At 39.5% G+C, this 13,720-nt stretch overlaps 1 protein-coding gene across 9 annotated transcripts in view; it reads right to left on the bottom strand.

Annotated features, from left to right (window-relative positions):
• LTBP1 (latent transforming growth factor beta binding protein 1) overlaps nucleotides 1-13,720 on the bottom strand; it is a 401,303-nt gene that overhangs the window by 64,257 nt on the left and 323,326 nt on the right. For all 9 annotated transcript variants that reach the window (XM_060652208.3, XM_060652235.3, XM_060652189.3 and 6 more), the window contains one exon: nucleotides 12,201-12,326. In XM_060652208.3, the coding sequence (XP_060508191.1) occupies nucleotides 12,201-12,326 (126 nt within the window). The remainder of the gene's footprint in view (nucleotides 1-12,200; nucleotides 12,327-13,720) is intronic.

The raw sequence follows: 13,720 nt of genomic DNA, 5'->3' as shown, positions 1-13,720 counted from the left end.
AGGCCCTAATGACTTTCCTTATGAATCCGTCAAGGAATCTGAGAAAGAACTCACATCAATCTTATACATAACTTTTCCAAAAAAAAAAAACCCAGAGGAGGCACTTTGGAACTTATTTTATGAAACCATAACCACCTTGATTCTATAACTTCAGAGAACATCAGAAGTACATTCAAGGTCAAACTCTCTAATGATGCACATATTCTCAACAAAATGTTAGCAATATGGCTCTAGGGATATACTGTATAAGAAGGATACTAGGGGCGCCTGGGTGGCTCGGTCGGTTGAGCGTCTGACTTCAGCTCAGGTCACGATCTCATGGTTCGTGAGTTCGAGCCCCGCGTCAGGCTCTGGGCTGACAGCTCAGAGCCTGGAGCCTGCTTCTGATTCTGTGTCTCCCTCTCTCTGCCCCTCCCCCATTCATGCTCTGTCTCTCTCTGTCTCAAAAATAAATAAACATTAAAAAAAAAATTTTAAAAAAAAAAGAAGGATACTATATCATGACTGTTGGATTTATTATAAGAACACAAAAGTCTTTTTCCCTAAAAAGGAAAATCAATATGGCTTCAATGTGTATGTGATGGTAGGCAGTGGAAATACCATCTTCAACCATGATTTACAATCACATGTCAAAGACAGCAGAACAAGATAGATGTTGCCTGGGTTCCAGCATGGTAGATCTGAATCCTCAGCCCGAGATTACTTACGCTTGAACTGTTACACAGAAAAAAATAAGCTTTTATCTTGTTTAAAACAAATAAGCAAAAAAAACAACAAAAATAAAAACAACCAGTCCATGTAATTCACCACATTAATAGAAAAAAGGAGAAAATACAATTAAAAAAAAAGAACACAATTATTTCAATAGATGCAGGAAAAGCATCTCTGATAATTCAAAACCATTCATAATAAAGACTCTCATCAAACCATAACTGAAAGGGAATCTCCAGAGAGCACATATTAAAAAAGCCTATGGCAAACATCAAAGTTAAAGAAATAGTCAGTGCTTTTTCTGCTGAGATGAGGAAGGAGACAAGTAAGCTAGCTATCACTACTTTCATTGTAGTGAAGGTCCTAGACAGTATAATTAAAAAAGGCATAATTACTGAAAGAAAATAAATAAAACTAGCACTACATTATCAGTAGACAACATAGCTGTTAAGTACAAAAGCCAAAGGAATCTGCAGATAAACTAATAAAAATAACAAGTAAATTTAGCAAGCTCATAGGTCCAAGGTCAATGCACAAAAATCAAATTGTTATAAAGGTATAATACACCTTTTAAAGTTTATGTATTTATTTTGAGGGGATGGGGGAGAGGGGCAGAGAGAAGGAGAGAGAATCCCAAGCAGGCTCCACACTGTCAGCACAGAGCCCAATGTGGGGCTCGAACTCACAAACCTTGAGATGATGATCTGAGCTGAAATCAAGAACTGACTGAGCCTCCCAGGCATCCCAAGGTAAAATACATTTTAAATACCCTTCACAACAATATAAAAATACTGAAAACCTAGCAACAGCAACAACTCTGTCCAATACTACACAAAAGACTACCACAAAACACCAAAACAAATGAAAGAAAACCTAAATAGAAGGATATGTCATGTTTATGTATTAAAAGAGTCAATACTGTAAAATATCAAATCTTCCAAAATTGATCTATTGATTCAATGCAATTCCAATCAAAATCTCAGATTTTTTTTTTTTTTGGTGAAAAGTGATAAGCTGATTATAAAACTTATATAGAAATGCAAAAGGCCATGAAAAAGTCTGACAATTTTGATTAAGAACAAAACTGCACAACTTAGAATTTACAGTACATACATTAGTGTCCATTATGAAGCTACTATAATTAAGACAATATGCTACTGGTACAAGGATAAACCAATCTAGGGATGGAATGAAGAAGAAAAAGAGTCCTGTATATTTACACGTGGTTCATGACAAAGTTCCCAGTGCAAATCAGCGGGAAAAGGGTACTCTTCTCAATAAAGGGTGATGATCCAATTAGAATCCATTTAGGAAATAATTAAATCTTGACCTCTATTTCACACCATACACAAAAAAAGTTTTAGTGCTATTACAGATTCCAAATTTTAAATATAAAACAATAAAGCTTTTAGAAGACAATATGAAAGAGTATCATAATGACTTTAGGGTTTGCAAAGATCATGGACACAGAATGTACTGATCTCAAATGAAATAATTAAAACACTGGCCTTCATTAAAAGAATTTTGGTTCATTTCAACTTACCATTAACACAGTTGTTGTATGGAGTACCTCATTTTGAAGAGGTCTTCTATGCAGAATTAGAGAGCTGAAATAATGCTCAAAAAGCCAACACGGTAGAAAAGTTGAGCATCAACCCTCACAAAGGAAATGCAAATTGACAGGGTAGGAGAATACATTACTAAGTATGGCTAACCTTTAAAAGAACTGACAATACCAATGACTGACAAGGATGTAGGACTAAAACATGTATTAGAAGTCGGGGCAGCGGAAACTGGTACTCTGAAAACTGGCTGTATCTATGAAAGGGAGACATACACGTATTTTAGGACCTAGAGATTATACTCCTGAGTAATATTCCACAAGAAATTAGTGACTATATCCACTAAAAGCATGTTCAAGAATATTTATAAAAGCTTTATTCATAATAGTCCCAAACTGCAACAAACCAAGTGCCCATCAACAAAATATATACAGTATATTTACACAACAAAATACTATATAGCAATGAAGGTAACTGATATATTGCTACATGTAACATAGGTGAAGCATACAAACAGAATGCTGAAGGTAAGAAGTCAGACACAAATGAATAACTCCTATATGATTCCACTGATAAACTGTTCAAAACCAGGTAAAACAAAGCCACAGTAATGAAGACAAAATAGTGGTTACTGCCCTAAGTGGGTAATGGGGAAGGGAATGGGGTAAAAATTAGGAAGAAGCTACATCAGGAGAGAGCAAGAGAGTGAGAGCCAGGATAAAGGGAGAGAATCCCAAGCAGGCTCCACAATGCCAGGGCAGAGCGCGACGAACAGTGAGATCACCCATGACCTGAGCCGAAATCAAGAGTCAGACACTTAACCGACTGAGTCACCCAGGCACCAGAAACCTTTTTTCTTTTTTAAGTTTATTTATTCATTTTGAGGGGGGGGGGGGGGCAGATGATCTGCTCCCGGCTCTTCGCTGACAGCAGAGAGCTCGATGGGGGGGGGCTCAAACTGAAGAACCGTGAGATCACGACCTGAGCAGAAGTCAGACACTTAACCGACTGAGCCACCCAGGTGCCCCATGAACCAAATCATTTTAGATTAACTGCTTTAAAACAAAACTCAAGAAGAGTCTTTCAGCTTTTATATTTCAAACTTCCCTGCTCATGGAGGGAAAGACCGACAGAATGGGGCAAGTGCGCTATGTCTCAGTGACTGAGGAAACTCACGAGGCTCAGGTTCTGTACGTGGAGAGGACATCTGTCATTAAACAGCTTCGAAAGCCTGCAGTTTGCACTGGGCACACATCTTCCCACTCACAGAGGGAGAGCCCGGGGTGAGGCAGAGGCAATGGGTGGGGGCCACTGCATGAGCCAGATGTTGGTTCGATTACAGTAACAATCTATTATGGGTTAAAATCCAAAACTAAGTGTCTGTGATACTTAAAGGAAAAATTCTAAATCAAGTTGAAAAACGGTACATTTTTAATGAGACATAAACCAGTCTTTTTGACAAAAGCGAAACCTGGATACAGAAGCCAACGATGCTTCTTTTGAGAAAAAGAGTATCACGGTGTATTTCTGAATTTAAAAAGCCATTTCTTCCTAGTTCCTCCACTATATGTACTGACAATGTTACAGAAAATCGGGAAAAGTGAATGAGAAGGACTTAAATTTGCTACAGGAAAGAAACATCTCTAAGACTTTCAAGGAAAGAAATGAGAAGAAAGCTTGGAAAAAAAAACAAAAAAACTTCTCTGCCCCTGAAGATAAAGAACGAGCCTAATTTACTATTATATAACAGACTATCACAAAAAGTGAAGTATTGGAATGAATTCTCCATGGTGAATAAATTCCATGCCATTCAGAAAAGTTTCTTTAGATACAGGAAAGAGTCTGAACTCCAACCACATATTTCTAACCCAATTACTTGCAGGCACTAACGTGTGAAATGCATTTTGTGTTTCTACACTACATAAAGTTTTTTAAATGCACTATTACTTTGCACATATTTATTTATAACCAGTGGACTGTCTTTGCGTTAATTTAATAGTTGTACATTTTTACAACCAAGACTTTCTAACAAATAAACATCTTCTAACTTCAGAGTCATGGTGTACATTTTCTCTTTTCATATAGCCTTTCTCAGGCTAAGACGTGTTGCCAGCAGAGCTGGGAGAAAGCCCTAAGCACAGGCCAAACATATCAAACCCCAGATTCATCTTTTTGACACGTAGGCCCCAAAAGCAACATAAGATCAGCCAAAAAAATTCTCATTTTTTTTCACTATTCTAATTTTTCTCTTTCTATATTCAAATAGGAGGCCAAGAAAGATCAGTTATGAAACCACAGAAAATAGACAGCGTATCTCTAGAAATAACAACTCCAATATTTAAATGCAAATAGGCATCAGCATTAGCCATCAGTTTATTGGCAACTGACTCATGAAACATTTTGAAACTCGAAATACTTAGGGGGTGCCTGGAGAAAGTCAGTCATGTGGCACTCCTAGGGAAAACAAAGGGTGCAGAATTAAAGCAAACTATGTATAAATGAGTTACCCTGCTATGCTTCATATGGCTTATGTATTAATTTACATAATTAATAAATAAATTATAATAAACACATTTGGGGGTTAAAAGCACATAAAATATAACATAGCACCGTCTTTAGACCCAGACCTGATGACTCAGAACTATCAATTTAAATCACAAATACTTAGGTAATCTGTGTATTGTATATTTTGTGAGCACTGATCACTTAAAAACAAATAGATGTTAAATGCTTTAGATGTCCACATATTTAAAAAAATGGCAATAGATGGCAAAGTAACGAGGGTACCAATGTAAAAAGTGCTAAAATACTAAGACTAATTCACATTCACGGAGCACGTTCTATGGGACCCGGCTCCATTCTAGGTAGATACTTACCAGCACACAACAACATATTTAATTCTTACAATGGCTCCATGTAGGTAGGAGCATCATTTTCACTATGCACACGGGAAACCAAAGCACAGGAGCTGTGGTAACTTACTCAAGTTCGCACAGCTTGGAAGCAGAGTAAGAGTCCAAGCCCACATACTCAGAACCCACAGCCTAACTGCTTAACCACTGCTGTACCCAATAATTATGCAGGGTGTGCTTTAGAGAATTAAGTCTTGAAAAAATAGAAAGATTTCACAAAAACACACAATACGCTTGATCTGGAGTAATCTTGTTGTATCTATTTCCTGATATTCCAGGAGGAGTTACAGACTTCAGCCTTTCACTTAGTCACCATTTACCATGCTCTGATCATTCTCAATGCCATACGGGTGTGAACAAGACCCACTGCGAAGTCCCATCAGTCTTAGAGTCTAGGAGTGGGGTCTGACAATAAATAAATAAGAGAAATTAGAATAAGGTGGTTTAAAAAAAGCAAAAGGGGAATGGGAAGTTCTGGAGGTGAATGTGAGAAAGGGTGATCAGAAAAGGTTTCCTTGAGAAAGATACATTTGAATAAAGACCTCTAATAGAGAGGAGGTGACCATCTCTACACTTCTTAGTACGGTAAGTCTCTTTGTCTTAAGCTGTTCACTGCAGCCAAAAGCATTCTGATTAATACTAATCCTACCCACGGGTTTGTCATGCAGATTAAATGAGCAAATTGGTATTATGCACTTAGCACAGTGCCTGGCTCACAAAAACAATTCCGTAAATGCTAGTTATTATTATTTTTGCTATTGTTTTAATAAAGTCATGAAATCAACTGTAGGAAGAATCTCTAGTCCACTCATGTTGGGACTCCGAGACAACCACACAATATTCCATCAGCTGGATGCCTAGACAAATAACCGGTTCTGGAATCAATACATTAAGTGTTACAATTCAAGCCTAAAGTCTAGAAATACCTACCATTCACAACAACCTTCCATGACCTATAAAGAACTCCGGTTGCAGACGACATCAAAAGACTCACCGAAATAGATGCAGGAAGCCTGACGCCCTGGATGTGAGCTGGGTGGCAGGAAAAGGTGTTGAAGGGGCAGCTGACTATCTACAGACTTCACTTTCTGGCAGTTTCGTGTCGATTTTTTTGGCTGCAAGGAAAGTGTTTACTTCTCTGTCTATGCACGGATGATTTTCCATAGCTCTGGGGTTTTAAAAGGTCAGCAGTGATAAAAGGCTTAGGAAGAGCTCTTGAATTTCTGTGCTACTATTATGAATTTCTTTATAAAAATGTTGATATACGGAAGACAATCAAGCAATGCATGGAAAATATGTATTCCAGATCCAAAAGCAGCTTATTCCAGCAAAATTTCCTCAGCTCTCTCCCTAATGATTTAAACATCCATTTTCACTCACTTCTGCAGAAGTACATTCACAGGAGGAGTGAGCGTGAGGAACAGGAGCCTTTACAGCAGGAAGCCACTTCCCTTCTTCACCTGGAATGTTGTATGATCCCTTTCCTTTTTTTATATATGGGAGAAAAAGGATCTTATTGTTAACCTAAATTCCCTTTGTTTAGAAAAGAAACACTCAGGTTGTATTCTCACTAGATTTTTCAGTTTCTGACCATAAAGCTACTAAAAAAACAAAAAACAAAAAACAAAACAAAACAAAAAAAAACCCCCAACAACCCTAAAAACCTTTGGGCCAACTGGCCAGATGTAATATATTATTGTGATACGGCACTTCAATGTCTTACTTGGCTAAATCATTCAAAAAATATAGTTTCTCCTTGGTGACAGATACAAAGTTCTATCTCCACGCCACAAAGTCACCAATTGCGTGGCATACTGTCAACAATGATTTTATACTTTCCTTCTATACTATTCATAGAAAATGTACCTAAAAGTCTACAAACAAAACCATGCTTGCTCCTGATTACCTTTTATTGCTTTGATTTGGCAAGACTTTACCATATTTTCTGGCTCCAATGAACACAAAATTAGCCTAAAAGTTTGAACCTAACTTCTTTCAGGCTTTCTTTCTCACTTTTTAAAAAAATTTTTTTTAGTAATTTCTATACCCAGCGTGGGACTCAAACTCATGACGACAAGATCAAGAGAAACATGCTCTTCCAACTGAAGCAGTTTTTCTTTTAGTTTTTCTGATACCACCAGTCTCAGTAAAGTTCAAGAAGCTAGCCATCCCCACCACTTGCCTTTGGTTACGTCTTCCTTTCAAATGAGTGAATTAGCAAGAAGTGGTTTGTAGAAGATACTCTAAAAACTTACAGGATTAGAATCTCTAGAGCTGCTGAACAACAGGACTGGATTCTTTGAATACTCTGGGATTCAGAGCTCAGGCTCCATGTTTTAAGAAGTCCCTTTCCAATCCTTAGAGTTCTCGAATTTGGATCAGTTTTAGAATTATTTTGAAAGCGGGAGAGAAGCTTCTGATTACATATTCTGTCTGAGGTATTATTTTGAAAAGCAATAACTATCCGGGGGAGGAAAATATGGGAGAATACAGAATTCATATTAAGGGTTTTGATTTTTTCCTTTCTGATGAAAAACAGGTCATTCTAGAAATGGCCTGACTTTCAAGATCAGAGGTTATTTTCGCTTAAATATTTTTTAATGTTTATTTAATTTTTGACAGAGAGAGAGAGAGAGAGAGAGAGAGAGAGAGAGAATGAGTGGGGGAGGGGCAGAGAGAGGGAGACACAGAATGTGAAGCAGGCTCCAGGCTCTGAGCTGTCAGCACAAAGCCCGACGCAGGGCTTGAACTCGCAAACTGCGAGATCATGACCTGAGCCAAAGTTGGACACAACCAACTGAGACACCCAGGCACCCCCAGAGGTTATTTTCAAGAGCAGCTTTAGATACACAATAAAATTGCACAGAAAGTTCCCATATTCCCCCTTACCCCCTCCACCCCCGTCCTCTCACCCAGGTGCCCTCACTATCAACATCCCTGAACATTTGTTATGGTTGATGAACACACAATGACACATCATTATCAACCCAAGCCCACAGTTTACATTAGGGTTTGCTCTTGGTGATGTTCGCTGATTTCTACTCCCCAGTCTACACAACAGAATTGATGTTGGCAATAGAATAAAGGCCCTCAGCAGACAATCCCATGCCCTTTTATTTACTGATAGGCTATTATTAGCAGGTAGATGGGCAGTGTGAAAAAGGCACTTAATATGGTTTCATTTGTTACCCAGACACAATATTTTATTATTTCTCTAAGGCAAAATGGTCAAGTCAGACCTCCCCAGTTAGTATGGTTCCAGCTTTCCATTCCTTGCTCCAGGCCTCAGATCTCTCATACCCTGTTCTACTTGGTTTTCTCACAGGGTTTATCTCCTTCTAGCCTATTATGTAGTTTACTTATTAGTTAACTGCCTGCAAGCAAGTAGGAATTTTTGTTGTTCACCGATGTGGCCCCAGTACCCAGAACAGTGGCTGGCATGTAGTATTCACTGAATATTTGTCTACTGAATGAATGAATGAATGAATGGGGATACCTTCTAAAAGACAGGGAGTGATTTTGGTTGTGGTTTGGAGGCCTAATTAGCCACGACTAACCAGGTTCTGCAAGCCACTGGTGCTGTACTGCTGGGATCCTTCAAGGTCTCCGCTAGGCCAGTGTGACCATTCTAAGGTGTGAACAGGCTGGAAAGCACAGTGAGGTCTAGACATGTCTGATGTCCCCAACTCTGCTTGTTGTATAAACTCTCATTCAACCTGGAAGCCCAATGGGGACAGCACTGTGGCCCCTGGCCAAGAGCAGCATGGAAAGAGAGCCTTGAATGCTGTGATGCAAAGAAGCCAAGGGACACTTCTCCACAGGGGTCAGGGGACAGGTGTGTGACACTTAGGAATCTGACTGTCCCAAGGGTCCCAATTTGCCCACTCACATACATTCTGGTGACAATAAGGAACCCAACTCTGGGTCAGTTTATAAATGGGATGGGAAATATTTTTCATGAGTTAAAACTCTACAACAACAACAACAACAAAAGGAAAAAAAACTAAAGGAGCAAAAGAATTGTGATTTAAAAAAAAAAATGAATAGGATAAATTGGGATACAGAACAGTGAACTCAGTGAAAGAGGTAAAAAGTTTTCTTTGCTTTCCTACACAAGATAAACACTCGGGCCAGAGGATGTAAAGGTGGTGGCAGGAGGAGATGAACCACAGTTCCAAGAAGAAAGCAAAGGAAAGAGGAGGAAGTCTGAACTTCTCTGACATCCATGCACGGGAAAGGAGAAAAATGACCCTTATGATATTTACAGCATGTGGCAACCTGTACTCATTTATATCCACAAAGCCTAACTACACTATATTGTTTAAAGACAAAAACATAATTTTCTGGTATGTATTATTTACTTACTTATCCCAGATTCTCCTCCTGGAACCTATGCTCCAAGTGGACAAGAACTATGTGTTTTGCCCTCAGAACAGTTATAGTGGGAACAGTACACAAGACAGGCTCTCTAACTCTGAGCAAATGACTACATGAATTAACAGCTCACCACATACTTCCCACTCCACTCCAGTTGAATTTCAAAAAACACTGTTGTTCTTCATGCCATGTAGGAGAATCAAGGTGTTTCTCCTTCCTCTATCAGGTACATGTTCCCAGAACACCATGTACACAAGGGAATGGAAGGATCCAGTGATGGTGTTTTTATTTCTATACTATCTGCCATGCTAATTGATAACTTGAGACAGTTTATGCTGACAGAGTATGCCTCTTCACTGTGGTTCAGTAATTGTGACCAGACGCCAACATCTCCCCTAAGCCACGGGAAATCGGGGAAGGGCTCTCCTTCCCTCAGTTCGCGGGATTCAGTTAGCCCAGCTTAGAGCATCGGGATTCAGTCAGCCCAGTTCAGAACAGGGGACGCCAGCCCTGTGTCCCCAAGGCTTCAGCTGCTTAAACCAGAAGCTCAGAAATGAGTTGGTGGATGGGCATGAAGAGAACCAGCCACTTCTCACTGTTCGCTCAAGTCCTATGTACATCAATTCCACAGCTAAACCCTTGATCACATGGGCTGGCTTCACCCTACACCACAGCCAGGGGTAGAATCAGGACAGACTGCCACTGCCACAAGTTTCAGGCGAAGTCCAACAAAAGAAAATCTGGACTAGTTTAATGTAGTGGAGTAAGCCCATAAAAAATGAAAGCTTTGCAAAGCTTATTCTAGAAAGAGAATAACATGCCTACTAATTAGGTAGATTTTTAGTTACACCGCCATATATCAGCACCGTATTCTAAATTACCTATTTTATTACTTATAAAATTGTCCAGCTTCTGGAGTAAAAAAATATGGACCAAGGGTCAAAGAAAGTATACTAAAGTATAGTAATTTACAAAGTACTAGAGGTTTTCTAAAAACACATTTTACAATTCAAGTCTTTGCCAAGTAAATGCCTAACAAAATTAGAACTGCAAGCACATTAGAGTGATTATATAACTCTTGAGTTGCAGAAATCAGTATTTAAAAAGACACAGAATTAAAAGGAAATCACAAACTACAAAAGACAGAGTGGATGTGAATGTATTTGCTTTGGTATATTCTTCTGGAACAATAACTTTGACTAGCGAGCATGTGAAGTGACCTGCGCTGTTCTCTGAATGTAGTTTTTGCAGGGCACAATCATCGGCGGTTATAACTTGGACACTGTTCAGCGAGGGTAGCATCGGAAGCATCAAGCCTGCACCTTTCTGGAATGCAGGAAAACATGTGTCGGGTGTCATCAGTGACTCAGATAGGCTAGCACCCTGGACCCTCTGCCAGGGAACGCTGCAGTCTCTGCAGAACATTTATGTGTTCATGTGGTATATTTCTTAAGAACTCTCATCCTAAGGTCGAAATATAAAATTAATGTAAAGCTCAAATCACTGCAGCATGGATTTCCTTGCAAACCTCTCATGGCCACCTTTAATGATGTTTTTCTCCATTTCCCAACTTTTGATGGCTTCCAAACCCCTCAAAATCTGCTCGCTCAAACCGCACCCCGCACTATCTCTCTTTTGCTTGAAGCCAAATCTGGCATCAGTGTTTTGTCTACTCAGCAGGAGAGCAATTTCAACAATCTCCTGCTTTTTATAAGATCAGTTTATTCTTCCCAATATAATAATTAGTTTCAGATGACCCTGGTCGCTGTTCCTCGGCATGACTCCACTGTGGTACCAGCAAGGAGAGCAGGCACTTCCTGTTGCGCTGTTTTTTTTTAGGGCAAAGAATTTCGGTACTATCATGAGCCCAGCACAGAACCTTTGTAATTTACTTCTTTAAAACTTCAGCTGGGTTTTGATTACCTAAACTCTCAAAGAGACAGACTGAAATTACGATTATGGGAATCTCCTGTGTTTACTTTGAAAAAGGTTCAGATGAATTATTCCTCAATGTATCAAACTATAATAAATCATGAAGAACACACATCTTATGAATAAGAACAGTGCTGGATCCCTGCAAACACACAGAGGTGGCAAATAGGGAGCCAACATGCTTATCTCAATGTCTTCTACCGCAATTAACTTTAAAGGCGATAATAAATACCCATGGGAAAGAAAATTGCCTGAGAGCTAAGGATGTTAGAGAAATACCTGGAAAATCTCTGTTAACAGTGGTAGAAAAATCATGCAAGACATGTTTACAACGATGAGGATGATCAATATGACCCCTAATCAAAACTGGCAGAGGACGGATTTCCATCAGGGAGGTTGCTCGATGTCTCCTCCAGGTGTACCTAAAATCATCATGTCCTGCACATTTCAACCAATTAATTCAGTACCAGAAAGGAATCATCTATGAGTATTTTCACCAGCATGACCTTAGGTTATCCTACTTGTGAACCCCAGCAATCCCCGAGCCATGACTGCAGACAGGAGTCACCTTTATGCATACATACTTTGAGGCCTTCAATTATGAGTATCTCTTGGTGTCCTCCAGTCTTTGCCTGCTTAAATAGAAAGCAATCTCCTCTCTGCTTTAACATGAATTAATTGCATGACCCCTTATGGTTTATCTTACCTTCACATGTACGGCCATCTGCTGAAATTGAGAAACCCTGTTCGCAGACACAGTGAAAAGAACCATCTGTGTTTAGACACTCTCCATGAGGATCACAGAGTCCAGGCTGTTCACATTCATTAATATCTGGAATTGAAAAGAGTTCCAAATACGTGAAAAAAATTTTTCCTTTGGTTTCACATGATAGCAGACATACAGTAAGCAAATCCATCACAAAAGGGTCAGACACTTATTTTGTGGCACAACTATCCTGTCTGTATATATACCAGACCACAAATTGGATTGTTTTACGAGAGAAACTATTTAGGTCAAATCATATGAATAAGCCAATGTTCAACCATTTTTAATCTACACAAAGAGTATTTTCGCTTTCATAGGTTCAACCTGGAGGCCCCCCCCCATGTTCCCCCCCTGCCCCCATTTAATTTTAAGATCTGTTGGAGGCTTACAAACATTCTAACAAAAAATTTCTCTGAGAAATAGTCTTTATCAGTGAGCATGCTTTGTTCCCCTCGCCCTCCTCCATTTCCATGCACACAAATCCGTTCTAACACCAAGCACGCCACCTCCACCCCATCCTCTCCTACGATGTGAACTTTTTTTTTTAAGTTTTTATTTTTGAGAGAGAATGCGCATGTGTGAGTGGGGGAGGGACAGAGAGAAGGAGAGACAGAGGATCCCAAGTGGGCTCCACGCTGACAGCAGAGAACCTGATCATGATCCAAGCCAAGCTGGATGCTTAACCAACTGAGCCACCCAGGCGCCCCGATGTGAACTTGAGGGCACAGATGGACACATCTTATTGACAGTGTTTGGCTCCAAGTGGCACTTTACATACGTCTGCCGAATATATAAATGAAATAGACTCCAATCTATATTTGGTTGAAAATGGATAAAAGAAATAAAAATATAAGAAAAAGAAGACCTTTCAGACCAGGGAAGTGTTCATTACCTGCACAGCTTTGTGATGATGCAATTAGGGAATGAGGATCAAATGCCTAGTGCAGAGCCTAACATACAGCTAAGGGCCAAAAGTGGTAGCTATGATTATTTTTTTATAATGTTTATTTATTTATTTTGAGAGAGAGAGAGAGAGCGCAAGCATGAGCAGGGGAGGGACAGAGAGTAAAAGAGAGAGAATCCCTGATGTGGGGCTCCATCTCACGAATTACAAGATCATGACCTTAGCTGAAATCAAGAGTCAGACACTTAGCCAGATGAGTCACCCAGGTGCCCCACTGGCTATGATTATTAAGACTCATGAACAAATAATGCTATAAACTTGTGTCGGCCATCTTATACTCTGCTTGTCCTGAATGAAGAATGATTATGCTTCTCATGGCCAGGGTCATGATTCACTCCTAAACACTGATAGTACATGAAAGTGAAATGTTCATCAAACTAGTCCTAATTATTTTGGATAGCAGTGCTCACACTGACCACCTCAACAATCCTGGAGAATGGTTCACCTAATCACACTGGTACCTACACAGGCAACTACCTATTTGCACTTGTTTTAA

The sequence above is a fragment of the Panthera onca genome, chromosome A3 (assembly GCF_046562875.1).
Source record: "Panthera onca isolate mPanOnc1 chromosome A3, mPanOnc1 haplotype 2, whole genome shotgun sequence".
In the NCBI taxonomy this organism is placed as follows: domain Eukaryota; kingdom Metazoa; phylum Chordata; class Mammalia; order Carnivora; family Felidae; genus Panthera; species Panthera onca.
The sequence above is the reverse complement of the archived record's forward strand: the minus strand, read 5'-3'. Positions and strand labels throughout refer to the sequence as shown.